The 14,175-nt window shown below is 44.5% G+C and overlaps 1 protein-coding gene across 1 annotated transcript; it reads left to right on the top strand.

Moving 5' to 3' along the window:
* Positions 1–9,514: 9,514 nt before the first annotated feature.
* Positions 9,515–13,842, top strand: actb2 (actin, beta 2). Its single transcript, XM_070981783.1, has 6 exons — positions 9,515–9,619; positions 11,094–11,223; positions 11,531–11,770; positions 12,189–12,627; positions 12,736–12,917; positions 13,033–13,842. The coding sequence occupies exons 2-6, from the start codon at positions 11,101–11,103 to the stop codon at positions 13,174–13,176; spliced, it is 1,128 nt and encodes a 375-aa protein (XP_070837884.1). The 5' UTR covers positions 9,515–9,619; positions 11,094–11,100; the 3' UTR covers positions 13,177–13,842.
* The last annotated feature ends 333 nt before the right edge of the window (positions 13,843–14,175 follow it).

The raw sequence follows: 14,175 nt of genomic DNA, 5'->3' as shown, positions 1-14,175 counted from the left end.
CTTTTGAACACCTTCACATGGAGGCATCCTTATCATGTGACTAGGAAACCTCCCTGAACTACAACGTGAAAGAGTATCGGTATGTCCCCATCCTCTCCATATTGCCAAACATAAAATTTCAGGGAGGGGGACCTGGAACCTTTATTTATTCTCCTAAACGTATTCAAATTGACAAAACTGACCAGCACATGTGCATTTTTGATCATCAGCTCCATAAAGATTGCTGAAACCCAGGTCTCTCCCTCCATGTCTCGCTCTGGCACATTACATCATACTGTACTCATATAACAATCTGCTGCACAACAGCAACACGTACTGCTGCTGCATAGCTCAGAGTGGACTTTGACCGACCCTCAGCTGTAAAGTAAAGCCAGTGTGCGGCACTAAGCTGAAAGACTGCTGCCATGAGTGATTAAGAGGCTCCCAGTCACACACTCCGAGCATGCTAATAAGTACAGCAGGTACTACAAATGAGTGACTGACTCAGTACACGTTTCTGAATGTGCTAATCAGGAAAGGTGCAAAATCAGGAGGGGAGAGAGGATGATGAATGAGAGGTGCACACAGAGAGAGAGGAGAGAATTATGTCAAAAATGAAGAGATGACACATTGTAAACTGAAAAGAAAAGATGGAGAAGGGATTGAAGGAAAGGTGTGGCAATTTCTTATGAATTCTCCATAGGCTGCACATTCTCTGCTGCCGGTCTCCGAGAACCGGTTCTCTACTTCCTCTTTACCCCACTTCCTGCCTCTGCTGCTGGCCTATGCCCTTATATGGCAGCTGCCAACAGCCAATGAGCGCAGAGCAGGCAGCTCATTCAAACAGCGAGTGTGAGAGACGAGAAGGGTGGGAACTGCAAACAGACATGAACTGCATCGCACCGTACAAAACAATATAGCCCACTAGCACACACACACACACACACACACACACACACACACAAACCTGCCTGCTGGCTTAAAACAAAAAAGAGGTGCTACAATACAACAAAGCAAAGCAACGCATGCAAACTTTACTCAGCGTTTCAGGGGCACTGGGTGCATGCTGCAGCACCGCAATGAAGTTGTTTTTTGGTGGCAAAAAGAGAGGGTGGGCTCTCAGTTACTATGCAGAGGAGAGGAGAGGAGAGGAGAGGAGAGGAGAGGAGAGGAGAGGAGAGGAGAGGAGAGGAGAGGAGGTAGACGTCTAGAGCTGAGAGGAGGATGTGGACAGAGGTATGATTTGGGACACTGCTATGATTCCTGTTATGTTGAACACTTTAAGGTTGATGTCTGTCAGAATAACATAAAGACAGAGACAGGAAGAGAATGGCAGAAAACGATTCAAAGATATGAAAATATATGAAGAGAAAGAATGAGAGCCAAAACAGGGAGGCACGACAGGCTGTAATGTTATGTAAGGAACGTCCAAACAGAGCTGACTGCCAAGGACTGCAGACCAAAGTGCATGGGCGTGTGTGTAGGTGGCTGACCTCTCTCACTGCGCTCGAGCTAAAGCTGAGGGGGCAGCGATGGAATAAGGAAGATCAGGAAGTAAAAGCAGGGCCAGGGCCAGTCCAGAGGCTCAAAATTCTGCAAATGAGCCAATCAGAAGGCTGGCAGCTTGTGAAATGAGCCAATCTGAGAAGAGGAGCCCTCCCAGCAGACAGAGACAGATGGCCGAGGATGATAAGCCTCCCTGGGTTCACCACCATGCAGGGGGTGAATAAGGAGTGTATATGTGTGTTTGTGTGTGTGCGTGCGCACATCAGTGTGAGAATTAGATACAGAGATAGATAAGTCTGTCACACTTCTTAGCTTGAGCAGTAGAGATGAAGATCCAGTTTATATATTACTCCCATTTGCACAAACTCCATACAAAAACACATGTATTCTGTAACATTTTCCTAGTGTGGACCTTGTTTCAGACCCAAGTGTGTGTCATCATGTATGCAATTCCGTCTTTGCATGCAGTGCACACATCAGCATGTCTTCACATGCTGCTTTGGGTAAGGTAATAGAGGCTGTCATCAGTCTCTAGCGTGCATAACACCTGAATGAAACCTGCCTTAAAAGGCACCCCAGCTGCTACTTTGGGCCAATAAGAGAACAGAACACTAAGAGGAAATGAGGTGGGTGCACAGGAAGGGGAAGACAAGAAGAAGAGAGGACAGAGGGCCTGGTGTGTGGTTATTACATTAGTTCAGCCACAATAAAGAAGCTCCTTTCTCTGACAAGTAAGTCAGAAAACTAGGTTATACACTTCAAGCTCTTTATCACATTTACCATTAAGCGCATGATTTTCAAAGAGCGGGGAGATTCACCAAAGCAGCCTTAGCCTTTGACAGATTATTAGCGCAAGACATTTGTGTGTAGCTGCTGCTAATAAATCACATTTGTTTTAAAGCTCTGTGCCAGTAGCTGGAGTGAGACCAAAAAGAGCTGTGGCACAGAATGAAAAGAGGAAGTGCCGAACCTGTAATTCAACTAAAAATCCTTGCAACAGTTTGTGTCTCGTAATGTGAACTACTTGTTGTGCTGCTGCGGATGAACTCGTCACACACAGAAAAGAGGTGTGGCTGATTTGTCGCATTTCAGAGAATACCAATGAGTTGTATTTTGAGTAAAGTTTAAATGACATGAAGATACTGATCAGGATGCCATGATGGGTGTGGCCTATAAACTCTGCCTGTGTGTGTGTGTGTGTGTGTGTGTGTGTGTGTGTGTGTGTGTGTGTATGTGTGTGTGTGTGTGTGTAAGAAGTGGGGGTTGGAGTTAAGGATCCATTTGGGCCGTAAATGGGAAGCTAATCCAATCGAAGCACGAACAGACCAGCTGGCAGGCACAATACACACTCACACACACACACACACACACACACACACACACACACACACACACACACACACACACACACACACACACACACACACACACACACAGATACACAGCTGGTAACTGGCCCGTGCCTTGGAGTCAGACTGTCACCACGGCGACCCACGGATCAATGACGCTGCAGACGACCAATCTATTGGCTGTATCATGGGAGAGGGGGCTGTAGAGAGGAAGGGGGGAGAGAGGCAGGAAGGGGGTGAGGGGAGAGCGGTGAATAGGGCTTCCCTCTCTGAAACTATGACTAGTCACAGATGGCAAACAATTGGTCAGCCAAACACTTTTCAACAGGCTACAAAGACAAGAGAGAGGAGAAGAAGAGAAGAGAAGAGAAGAGAAGAGAAGAGAAGAGAAGAGAAGAGAAGAGAAGAGAAGAGAAGAGAAGAGAAGAGAAGAGAAGAGAAGAGAAGGAGATGGTGTGAGGAAAGAGGAAAAGAGGAGAGCATGGAAAGAAAGAAAGAGAGGAGGAGGAGGAGGAGAGGAAAAGTTTGCTGCTGATAGACAAAAGTTTGGGTTACTGCATCAAAAGCTAAATATATTCTTAAAGCAAAGGTTCTGCATTTTGGGAGATATGAGAGTTAGATGACAACAATTATACCACTCTCATATATGTCTATTAAATATGTGATGCTACAGCCAGCAGCTGGTTAGCTTAGCTAACCACAAATACTGGAATTAGTGGGAAACAGCTAGCCTGGCCCAGTCCAGAGGTAAAAAAAACTCTTGCTTGGCTTTGAATCTTAAATGAATCAAAATTCAGCATCCCGTGTCAGTGAGCATCCATCCTGATGAAGCATCCCTTACCAACACGCTGACCGCCGAGCTTACTAAGTGACATCATTTCAAACCCCTGTTTACATTGAACCATTGGTGATGACCTGAAAGTTAGACTGTTTGTTGCTTAAACATTAACAGCCAGTTCGCTTAACTTAGCAAGAACACTGAGAACAGGGAGAAACAGTTACAAAGTACATCAACTTTGTCAAATTTGTTTCACTTGACAAAACTTAAGTGCAGAAATGACAAGATGCCATTTTACAGGGACTATGTGTCGGGCTGTTGCTTGGCTCAGAGCATCTAACCCTCTGCATGAAACTGAATTTTGTATATTTCACAAACTACCAAAGTATTCTTTCAAACTTCTTAGCTACAAGTCTCAAGGAGAAATTTCCAACATTGCTGCATCCAGTTCGACCTGCATGTTTATACATGCAATTACACACACATACAAACCGTGCAGTGGAGCAAGAGTGAAACTCCAGTGGGTGACACACAAGATGCATTTCCAACATGGCATTATGTATTTCCCATCATCTTCCCTCTCTGTCTACATCTTTACTCCACTTAGATGCCATTTGATGGTTTTATCCCTCACTCTCATCTCACCCTCATTGTTTCCTATCCCTCTTCTGAAGTCTGCATGTCCAGGTCTTAGCTTTCAACCTCACTCAAGGCTAATTGCTACTAATGTTTTTTGAATTGAGCGGCTGCCTTGCAGTCTAGTTGCAGCTAGACTCAAGGCAGCAGATGCTTAGCTCTGTTTGTATGTGTATGTGTGGATAATAGATAAAGTATTCATGTCCACCCCCTATGGCCAGCTTTACCGATTAGCAAAAGGCCTTTCATGGTTCCTCTGCCCTCCCCCACAAACGCCCACATGCCCTTGTTTATTGCCTCAGCTACCCAGTGCCATGGGTACAAAATATTAAATTCTCCTCATGTTAAGAACGACAGGAAGAGGAAGACAAGGGGAGACCATAAATGCAGATCGAGATGAGAGAAGAGGAGGCAGTGGGAGTGAATTAGTCAATGATGGCCTTCTTAGGTTGAAAGCAAAGAGAAACTAGTGGCATCTTTACTCATTAGAGGAACAGGAAACCATGGTGGGATGGCTTTAGTAACGTAGGGAGTGGCAACGCTGCAGAACAGACTGTTTGTGAGCAGGCTCGATAGTAGCTTACCTTATTTGAAGAAAAAAACCTGAGTTAATGACGTCACATGAAGGTGTCACAATAGCTTCAATTCACTGGTAAACATTGAGACTAAACAGGCACGTATGCACACTCAAAGATACAAACATGAATACTTAACAGGTGTGTGTGCATGTGTGCATTATGTCATTAAAACAGGAATTTGTTTCATATAGTTGAGAGGTCGGCGGGGTGAAGTCTGTTATTTGACCTTCAAAATACGCACACACACACACCCCATCAGACACACATGCATGCACCCGCTCAGATCATACATCCATGCAAGCCTTATCGGTCAGTTCTGCATTACTCATTTGCATTCTTGCACAGTCATCAAAGATAGCATTTATTTATGACTAGCTATTTTCATTCAAAGTTCTTTAACCTTTGAATCACACAGACACATATAAACACACGTGCTGCTGTGGTCAGTGGTTTACTGATTGACTTGTCACGTGGCAATGATGATGCCTGACTTCAGTGGGAAGAAGGCAAAAAGTCAACATGGCCACCTGTCACTTAGTTGTGCAATAGAAATCAAGGTTGCTGCAGGTGCTGAACACATAATGACTAAATAAGCGATAGCTGCAGTGTAGTTCAACAGCTGGGCAGATGACTTCAGGGACACTTAGATTCGGGGACACTCAGATTCCCGAATAAACATGCCATTAAAGAAATACTTTAACATTCTGGGACGTTGCGTTCTTGCCAAGAGTTAAGGTTCATACCACCCTCATTTCTGTACAGTAGATATGAAGCTACAGCCAGCACCAGGTTAGCTTTGATTAGCATAAAGACAGGAAGCAGGGGGGAAAAGTTAGCCTGACTGCCTAATAGAAATAAAACCTGCCTACTGAAAAAAACCTGTCTGACTCCTTTGGTCACCTGGCAACTGGTCTTGTCCAAGAAATAGTTCAACACATAGCCTCTCATAAAATGGCAAATTGTCTTTTTTACACAAGACATAACATGTTACTTTGTGACCTTTCGAGCTGTTGATAGGTGGATTTTGTTGCCTTTGGACTGAGCCAGGCTAAGTGTTTCCCCCTGCTTCCAGTGTTTGTGCTAAGCTAACGTCAGCTGCTGCCTCTAGTGACAAATTTGCCGGATAAAGGGACAGAATGGAGACAGAATATACCTACTGGGAGAAAAGAGGATGAATTATTTAAAAAGGGTAATAAATGATTAGATCGTGGAAAACACTTGCAGTCATGCTGCTGAAGTTGTTTTAACAACAAAAGCTGTCAGTGCAGTGTGGCCTTCGGATGTGAAAGTTGCTAGGTGAGTCAGGCTAACAAGGACGTGAAGCCTAAAACCAGATCCAGGAGATTTTCCCCACCAGAGTACTGTGGTTTACAACTTCAATCTACCTCAGTACAACCAACCACAGATATGTGTGAACTGTGATGTCAGGCTGGACCTCAGCCCCTTGTATGCCACACAGAAAAAGGATGAGAGGTAACAACAAGCACTGAAAGGCAGCTAAACAATTCACCTGGCTGAAAACCTTTGCACCACCTGACTCTGGCCCCTCACTGGTTTCCACTAGTGGCGGCTTGGTCAAGCTGCTGAATACCCTTTATACAAGAACATATAGACAAGGTGTTTTTTTTCCAAAGGGCACAGGACTTTTACAGCTAAATTACAGTCATTTTCAGGAGCTCCATAACTCTCCACCACTCTAAATGGCAGGTTTAAGCCCAGAATTTCCACTTGTTGCTCTCGTTAAAGAGTCACTTAGTTTGACAAGTGGTCTATTTAGATAACCACAACTCATGGTAATAGTCATTATACACAACAACTCAAGTGCCTGTGTATAAACTGCTGTCTGGGGGAAAAATCCTCAGAAAAATTCATTAGGTGGCTCTATTGCATTAAGTGACTTGGCACCAAGGTCCAGGTTCAGAGAGGCTGCATTTCACTGGCACCCAGGATGTAAACACAGACACACATACACACTGTTATGACACATGAGAGGAGTCTTCCCAGGACGGTATTCCAAGCACTTGGATAGTAGAAATTCCCACTGAAGAGTGCTGACAACATACCACTTAACCAGAGACCTCTCACTTACTACCAGTGGTCCACACACACACAAAAGTAAATGCATGTCCAAAGTCCTGCTTACCAAAGCTGACTGACAACTGGTTTAACACTGTGAAAAAGAAACTTGAGCTCTCCGTTCACTCTTTATTCAGGAATAAACAAACAAGAGTATGTAATGCCATTTAACCTGATTCAAAGCAGGCTGGACCGGAACAATGACACACTCACTAATGTGCTGTAAGTGCATACGTACACACACACACACACACACACACACACACACACACACACACACACACACACACACACACTGTGGACTTGAGAGGCACTCCCTTGAGGTCAGATTGAATATTTCCCAGCCAATCATTACAGCATCAACATAGCGAAGCAGTCCTCGTCACCCAGACACACCTTCTTTACACCCCCTCGTCACAGAAATGTACCTGTATCATTAATCTAAATGAACGGGTGAGTTTCAGGGTGACATAGGTGAGACAGGGACAAACAAGGTTTGAGAGTTGACTTTTAATTATGAGATTTATGGTCTGTAAATCAATAAGTGGGCTCGTAGACCTTTGATCCCCTTAAACACTCTTCCTTCCATCTGTAAAACCCTCTAACCTCATCTATATGGAACTGCACAGAGGGTCTTTCACAAGAGTCAGAACTCTGTAAATCAACAGGCCTAGCTCAGATTTTCCTCTTTTATCAAATGTTTATCACCACCAGATAGTTATTTAAGTCTGGGAGCAGGGCTAGACTTAAACCATGTTTGTAAAAATGGCTTGTAAGAACTGAAATGTGCTGATGAACCCTGTAGAATCTGCAGGGTTAGAGGGAACTTACACAATTCATCTCTTTAAAAAGAGTGCTGTTTCACACTGCATGGTCACAGAGTTGTAGCTAACAAAATGTGATGATAATAATGTCAATTAACTAAAAAGCCTGAATGACAACAACAAAGATAAGAAAAACAGATACATGAGACTTGATGCAACTGAGGGTGGGGGGGGGGGGTAAGTGGTAAAGGAGGAAGAGATGAAACTGTCTTAGTGGCCACAGCTACAGCTTTAAATGGCACTGAGGCCATCTAGCATTCTACCAATGTATACACTCATGGTTTAGGAGCACAAAATGAATAAAACTGTGTGCCAGATGTCATATATTGAGGGGAAGATGGACCAGGGAGGGATGCAGGACAGAGGGGGGAAGAAATTCACAAAAATGAATGAAGGGAAGTGCTTAAAAGTGGGGCGATTCATGATAAGACTATGGTCGGATGGTGTATGGAGCATTAATGTGGCTGTGAATCAGGGAAGGAAAATGTATTAGCTTGTAGCTCCATGTCAGTCTAAAATGTAAGTCTGAGATACTGTCACATGGGCCTCATTAGTCAGGATGTGAATGAGGCAGAGAGTGAAAGCCTCTAAAATTTCCACCCTTACGGCAATGCAGTGGATCAGGAAGTGGAACTAGGAGCAGTGTGTGTCTGTGTTTCATTTAACAAAGGTGAATAAGAGTTAGTAAAAAAAAAAAAAAAGAGGTTTGATTGATAAAGCTGGACTGCTGATGGTCCGTCTGATAGAGGGTCTTGGCATTTCCTGCTTCATAGTGGGTGAAAATGACATACAGACACCTTGGTGTTTACATGATTGAAAGGCAGCTGAAACAGCAACTGAAAACCCTCAGGGTACTTTCACTCAGTGCATATTTTGGTGGATTTTTTTGTCTAATTATCACAAGGAATATCGTCTAAGGGGTGTCATTTAACCCTCATTTTAACACCCACATCGAGTGTGGCATTCAATCTGAGAATGCTAACAAATCCTATCCTGTCCTGAAAACGACACACCTTTGTCAAACCGTTGTACCTCAGGCAGACAGAACAAGCAGGCAGTGACAGGATATTCAGGAGGAGCCAAAGCCATGTAGCCACAAAGCACAAATACTTGATCAATACATGAACATCAGCAAGCAATTTGGGGAAAGGGTGGCCTACATAAGTGGTCATTCCCCGGCCTGTGGCAGGGTAGCTCCACCACCCTGTGTGTGTTATGTATGTCATGTGTTTGACCAAGTGATGCAGTGGCTGTAAGTCAAACTGAGCTTACAGTCGGTTTTCAAAGTGACAGCAAACATCAGCATCACCTCCACCCGCTGGAATGTCTGAAATACAAAATAGTGTCAGGTTAATCCTAAGAGAATAACCGGGAGCGAGGACAGTCTTTGATAATCAGCCTTGGGCCTTTGCAGCCTTCACTGGGAGGAGTCCTGGGTGACAAGACCTTTCAATTATCATATAAATATGTGCTAAACTTCTTAAGCAAGCGCAGGGAAGATATTTTATGAAAGTTTACACATCATTTAACCGGTATATAAAACATTATATCAAGAGATTAAGCTTACTAGGCCTCACAACATCAATCCCTTCCCTTTTATTTTCTCCAATCCTTTGCTATTATCGCCTCCCTCTCTCTCTCTCTCCCTCAAATCGCGAGCGCCCAGTGCACCACAGTGTGCACGCGACGTGCCCTAGTGCATGACGCTGAACCAATCAGAGGGCGCAATTCCGAAAGTTTACCTTTTATGGCTAGAGCCGGGCAACTGATGGAGTATAAATAACATGCGCCCACAGCTAGCGGATTCACTCTGAGCGCCGTTACACGCAGCTTGTGCGGGATATCATTTGCCTGAAACCGGTTCCCTTAAAGCGAAAAGCCCCCCACCCAAAGGTAAGTAGCCAGGAAACTTTTACACATTTCTAATTTTAGGATAATATTTAAGTAAACAATGTGCTGATTTGTTATTTCAATGCAATTGTTTATGAAATTTGTCATAATGAAAGCAAAAGATGGCAAGGAACCACGAGGTTCTTTGTCCCGGCATCCGCAATTGTACTAATTTAACTCAACGATTTAAAAAAAAAAAAAGTCTTGTGATAGAAACCAGTATTTGTCTTTTGCGTTTTTAATGTTTGCAGTTGTAACAGTGGTAGTGGATAGAGACCGTTGTACTTGCGACTCACAGGTGCTTTTGGATGTAGCCGGCTTATGGTTAATGATACCTTGATAACGGTCTTTCTCAGACGGACTTTGTCATTGTGTAGTTGTGCAAATTTGCTATATTCCAGGCTTTCCTTATGTCTCTTCCTCAGCAGGTTGGTTTTAAAGAGGCTTTTGAGTTGAGGTCGTCTGGATTCCGGCTGCTCCCTTTGTGCGCCCGATGCGGCGGGGTGTGACCTACTTTAGCATATTAGCCTAGCCACATCATGCTAGCACCGCCCTTCAGACTTTGCAACATGAGCAATTTTTATCAATAGCTTTTTTTTTTTTTTTAATGGACACTTGTGTTCACTTCTTTGAGTCATTAAATTTAACATATTCATTGGAATAATCTATATTAAAAGGCTTCGTCCAAACAGGGAAGTGCCAAGAATATGAGGCCTGCAAAAAACATTAATTAACTGATTAGACCTGTCTGGCCATGAATTCATGCGCTGCCAGCCGGCACATGAGGAAAAGGGGAAATCGCGAATGACAAATCCTCCAGTCTTAGAAAAGGCGTGGCCTTCAGGAAATGGAGCATCAGTCAAGGACTTGTGACCCATTCATGAGTCAATATGAGCTCATTATGCAACTTGATTTCTTTAATTAAAGCCAGCCTATAAAGTTTGGTGATGGGGCTTTTTTATTCATTTATTTATTTTAAGTTGAACTGTTAGTAATATATGTAGTCGTGTGTCGGAGTGACTGTAGTTAATGAATGAAGCGGTTGAAGTTGAGTATGACGCAGTGATATTGAAGCGAAGCTTCCTGGTCGGTATTAAAACGAGTATGATGAAGCAACAATGGGAGGGGCAGAAGGAAGTTAACTGTAGTGAACCGGAGGGAGTGGTCGCGCGGCGCCGGGTATGATAATGTCGAATGTTCCTTTTTCTTGATGTGCTCTGTCGCTCTGGCCGCGCGCCATGGCGCCGGTAGCCGCAAAGCTGCTGAAAACCGAACCATGTCCTTATATGGTAATAACAGAATGCAGCGCCACTTCCTTTTGTCTGGCTCGGTCGGAATGTAGGGCAGGGGCGCCACCCAGCGGCTGATCTCATGAAATGCCTCTAGTTGGTTAGGAAGTGAGAGTACGAAGTGAGGTGGCGTTGTTAGGAGGTGAATGTGAGACTTGAATACTTAACTTTCTTTTTCCTCTGAACAGTTCAGCCATGGAAGATGAAATCGCCGCACTGGTTGTTGACAACGGATCCGGTATGTGCAAAGCCGGATTCGCCGGAGACGATGCCCCTCGTGCTGTCTTCCCCTCCATCGTTGGTCGCCCCAGGCATCAGGTGAGTTGATCTCCAGCAAAATACAATCAAACACTTTCTAATTAGATTTAATGAGTTGTTTAATATATACACTTACTGTTCCAATTAAGCTGTTTACATTGTAGTTACTTCAGTTTGTTCAAATGACATTTGACAAACTACACAAATTTTATATGCTGCCATTATGACACTGTAGTGGAAGGCCCTCTGAGATTTTTACTCTGAATATTTCCTGGGCCAGGTACCTGTAGTCAAAATGTTGGCCTGTAACTAGTTTTGCATCTGTCACTGAACTTGTGTTTAACATGCTTTCTGATCTCTCATTCAGGGTGTGATGGTGGGTATGGGCCAGAAGGACAGCTACGTTGGTGATGAAGCCCAGAGCAAGAGAGGTATCCTGACCCTGAAGTACCCCATCGAGCACGGTATTGTGACAAACTGGGATGACATGGAGAAGATCTGGCATCACACCTTCTACAATGAGCTGAGAGTTGCCCCTGAGGAGCACCCTGTCCTGCTCACAGAGGCCCCCCTGAACCCCAAAGCCAACAGGGAGAAGATGACCCAGGTATACACCCCTACTTATACACATAGAGAGTTTAGCATATCCAGTGTAGCTAGATGGCATATTACAGTATTGACTGGTCTAAACTCATACCTCATTTCCTTAGTCTCCTCCTCCATTCCATTCTCACTTGCTCATTCCTCCCCTCTCCTCCAGGCCTTATCTCCTATAAGATGATCTATCATCAACAGGTCTCTTGACTGTGTGTCTTTATCTGCACTTGTGTCTGTTTAGCTGAGTCAGTAGATCAGCACCTAATAGACATGTGACATGCACAAGTGTGAAGGGATGTTGACTTTCTGCACCTTTTTTCTACTAACTTCAGTCTTAGCCTCACTCTAATGCATGTAGTGAGTGCAGTGGCCACAAGTTAAAGACTTTTTGGTGTGACTGAAAATACTAAAATGTCCTCTCCTTGCAGATCATGTTCGAGACCTTCAACACCCCCGCCATGTACGTTGCCATCCAGGCTGTGCTGTCCCTGTATGCCTCTGGTCGTACCACTGGTATCGTCATGGACTCCGGTGATGGTGTGACCCACACAGTGCCCATCTATGAGGGCTACGCCCTGCCCCACGCCATCCTGCGTCTGGACTTGGCCGGCCGCGACCTCACAGACTACCTCATGAAGATCCTGACAGAGCGTGGCTACTCCTTCACCACCACAGCTGAGAGGGAAATTGTGCGTGACATCAAGGAGAAGCTGTGCTACGTCGCCCTGGACTTCGAGCAGGAGATGGGCACCGCTGCCTCCTCCTCCTCCCTGGAGAAGAGTTATGAGCTGCCTGACGGACAGGTCATCACCATCGGCAATGAGAGGTTCCGTTGCCCAGAGGCCCTCTTCCAGCCTTCCTTCCTCGGTATGTTTCCTAACTTAAGCTACCATGCAATGAATACTAGAACATACTAAACCCTTATGGCTACCCTGCACTTCAGCTTTTTAACAAGTCTCTTGTATCTGCTCTCAGGTATGGAGTCCTGCGGAATCCACGAGACCACCTACAACAGCATCATGAAGTGTGATGTCGACATCCGTAAGGACCTGTACGCCAACACCGTGCTGTCTGGAGGTACCACCATGTACCCCGGCATTGCCGACAGGATGCAGAAGGAGATCACATCCCTGGCTCCATCCACCATGAAGATCAAGGTGAGTTGACTTGCTATAGAGCCACCAGAGTGACATTTTGACATATTTATTAAATGGGTTACTTGGGGAAAAAAAATGCTTTGGTATGCTGATGGTTTGTCTTGTCTGCCTGCAGATCATTGCCCCACCTGAGCGTAAATACTCTGTCTGGATCGGAGGCTCCATCCTGGCCTCTCTGTCCACCTTCCAGCAGATGTGGATCAGCAAGCAGGAGTACGATGAGTCCGGCCCCTCCATCGTCCACCGCAAATGCTTCTAAACAGACTGTTCCTCCTCCCCCCTCCCCAACCAAACACCCAACAACTTCAGCTCTGTGCAAAACAACCACACACCACACATTTCTCATACACACTCAGGCGCAGAGCCTAGATGACCAACTCATTGGCATGGCTTCAGTTATTTTTGGCGCTTGACTCAGGATTTTAAAAAACTGGAACGATGGAGACAGTGATGTTTTTGGCTAGGTTTAAAAAAAGAAAAGCACCCCAGGGTTCTGCAGTTGCATCTGGGGACTTAAAAATGTACATTTTGTTTTCTTTGAGTCATTCCAAATGTTTGTTAACTGCATTGTTCAGACACATGATTCCAAATGTTAACTGCATTGTTCAGACACGTATTCGCCTCTGTGAAGGCTGCCCAGTGGTTGGCGCATACTTAAACATGGTTGTAGTATCGCTTGTATGTAAATTATGTCTGGGTTTTTTGTACTTTCAGCCTTAAAAATATCTTGGTCCTGTTAATTTTTTTGTTTTTGTTATGCAAAACCCAGTCGTGACCTCTTCTTCCCCCTGTTGGAGGTTTCATCCCCGGGGTGGTGGGGCAAGGGGTCTCGAAGTGATGGGGTAACATGGGGTGCCAGACCGGTGGGGCCAACCTGTACACTGACTAAACAATCCCAATAAAGTGCACATGTGTTCCGACATGATGTCTGACTCTTGTCCTCCTTTTGAAGATATTTGGGTGAGAATATACAAAGCTTTTCTGGAGACTGACAGGACATGGTGCATGCTGAAAAATGGTTTAAGAATTTGTACTACAAAAATGAAAACATGGCAACTTCTAACTTGATTAGAGAAGTATAAGACCTTCAAACTAGCATTTAATGCATGCCTCACTTGCACACTAGATCTTTTATCACTTTTGGTCCTAAATAAGTTCAGTCTCTGCTGGAAGAAAAGTTTTCTTTAACAAAAAAAGAAACTGCAGTAACTTATCAAGATAAAGTGTGTGAGCATAATAATATCACTTAAATCTGAGT

This window comes from Chaetodon trifascialis, chromosome 15, assembly GCF_039877785.1.
Source record: "Chaetodon trifascialis isolate fChaTrf1 chromosome 15, fChaTrf1.hap1, whole genome shotgun sequence".
NCBI lineage: Eukaryota > Metazoa > Chordata > Actinopteri > Chaetodontiformes > Chaetodontidae > Chaetodon > Chaetodon trifascialis.
The sequence above is the reverse complement of the archived record's forward strand: the minus strand, read 5'-3'. Positions and strand labels throughout refer to the sequence as shown.

Excerpts from the sequence above, each read along its gene's own strand:
- actb2 (XM_070981783.1), top strand. The coding sequence starts at position 11,101 with ATGGAAGATGAAATCGCCGCACTGGTTGTTGACAACGGATCCGGTATG. Across the intron at positions 11,224-11,530 it reads TTGGTCGCCCCAGGCATCAG|GGTGTGATGGTGGGTATGGG; the intron begins GTGAGTTGATCT and ends TCTCTCATTCAG. Across the intron at positions 12,628-12,735 it reads CTTCCAGCCTTCCTTCCTCG|GTATGGAGTCCTGCGGAATC; the intron begins GTATGTTTCCTA and ends ATCTGCTCTCAG.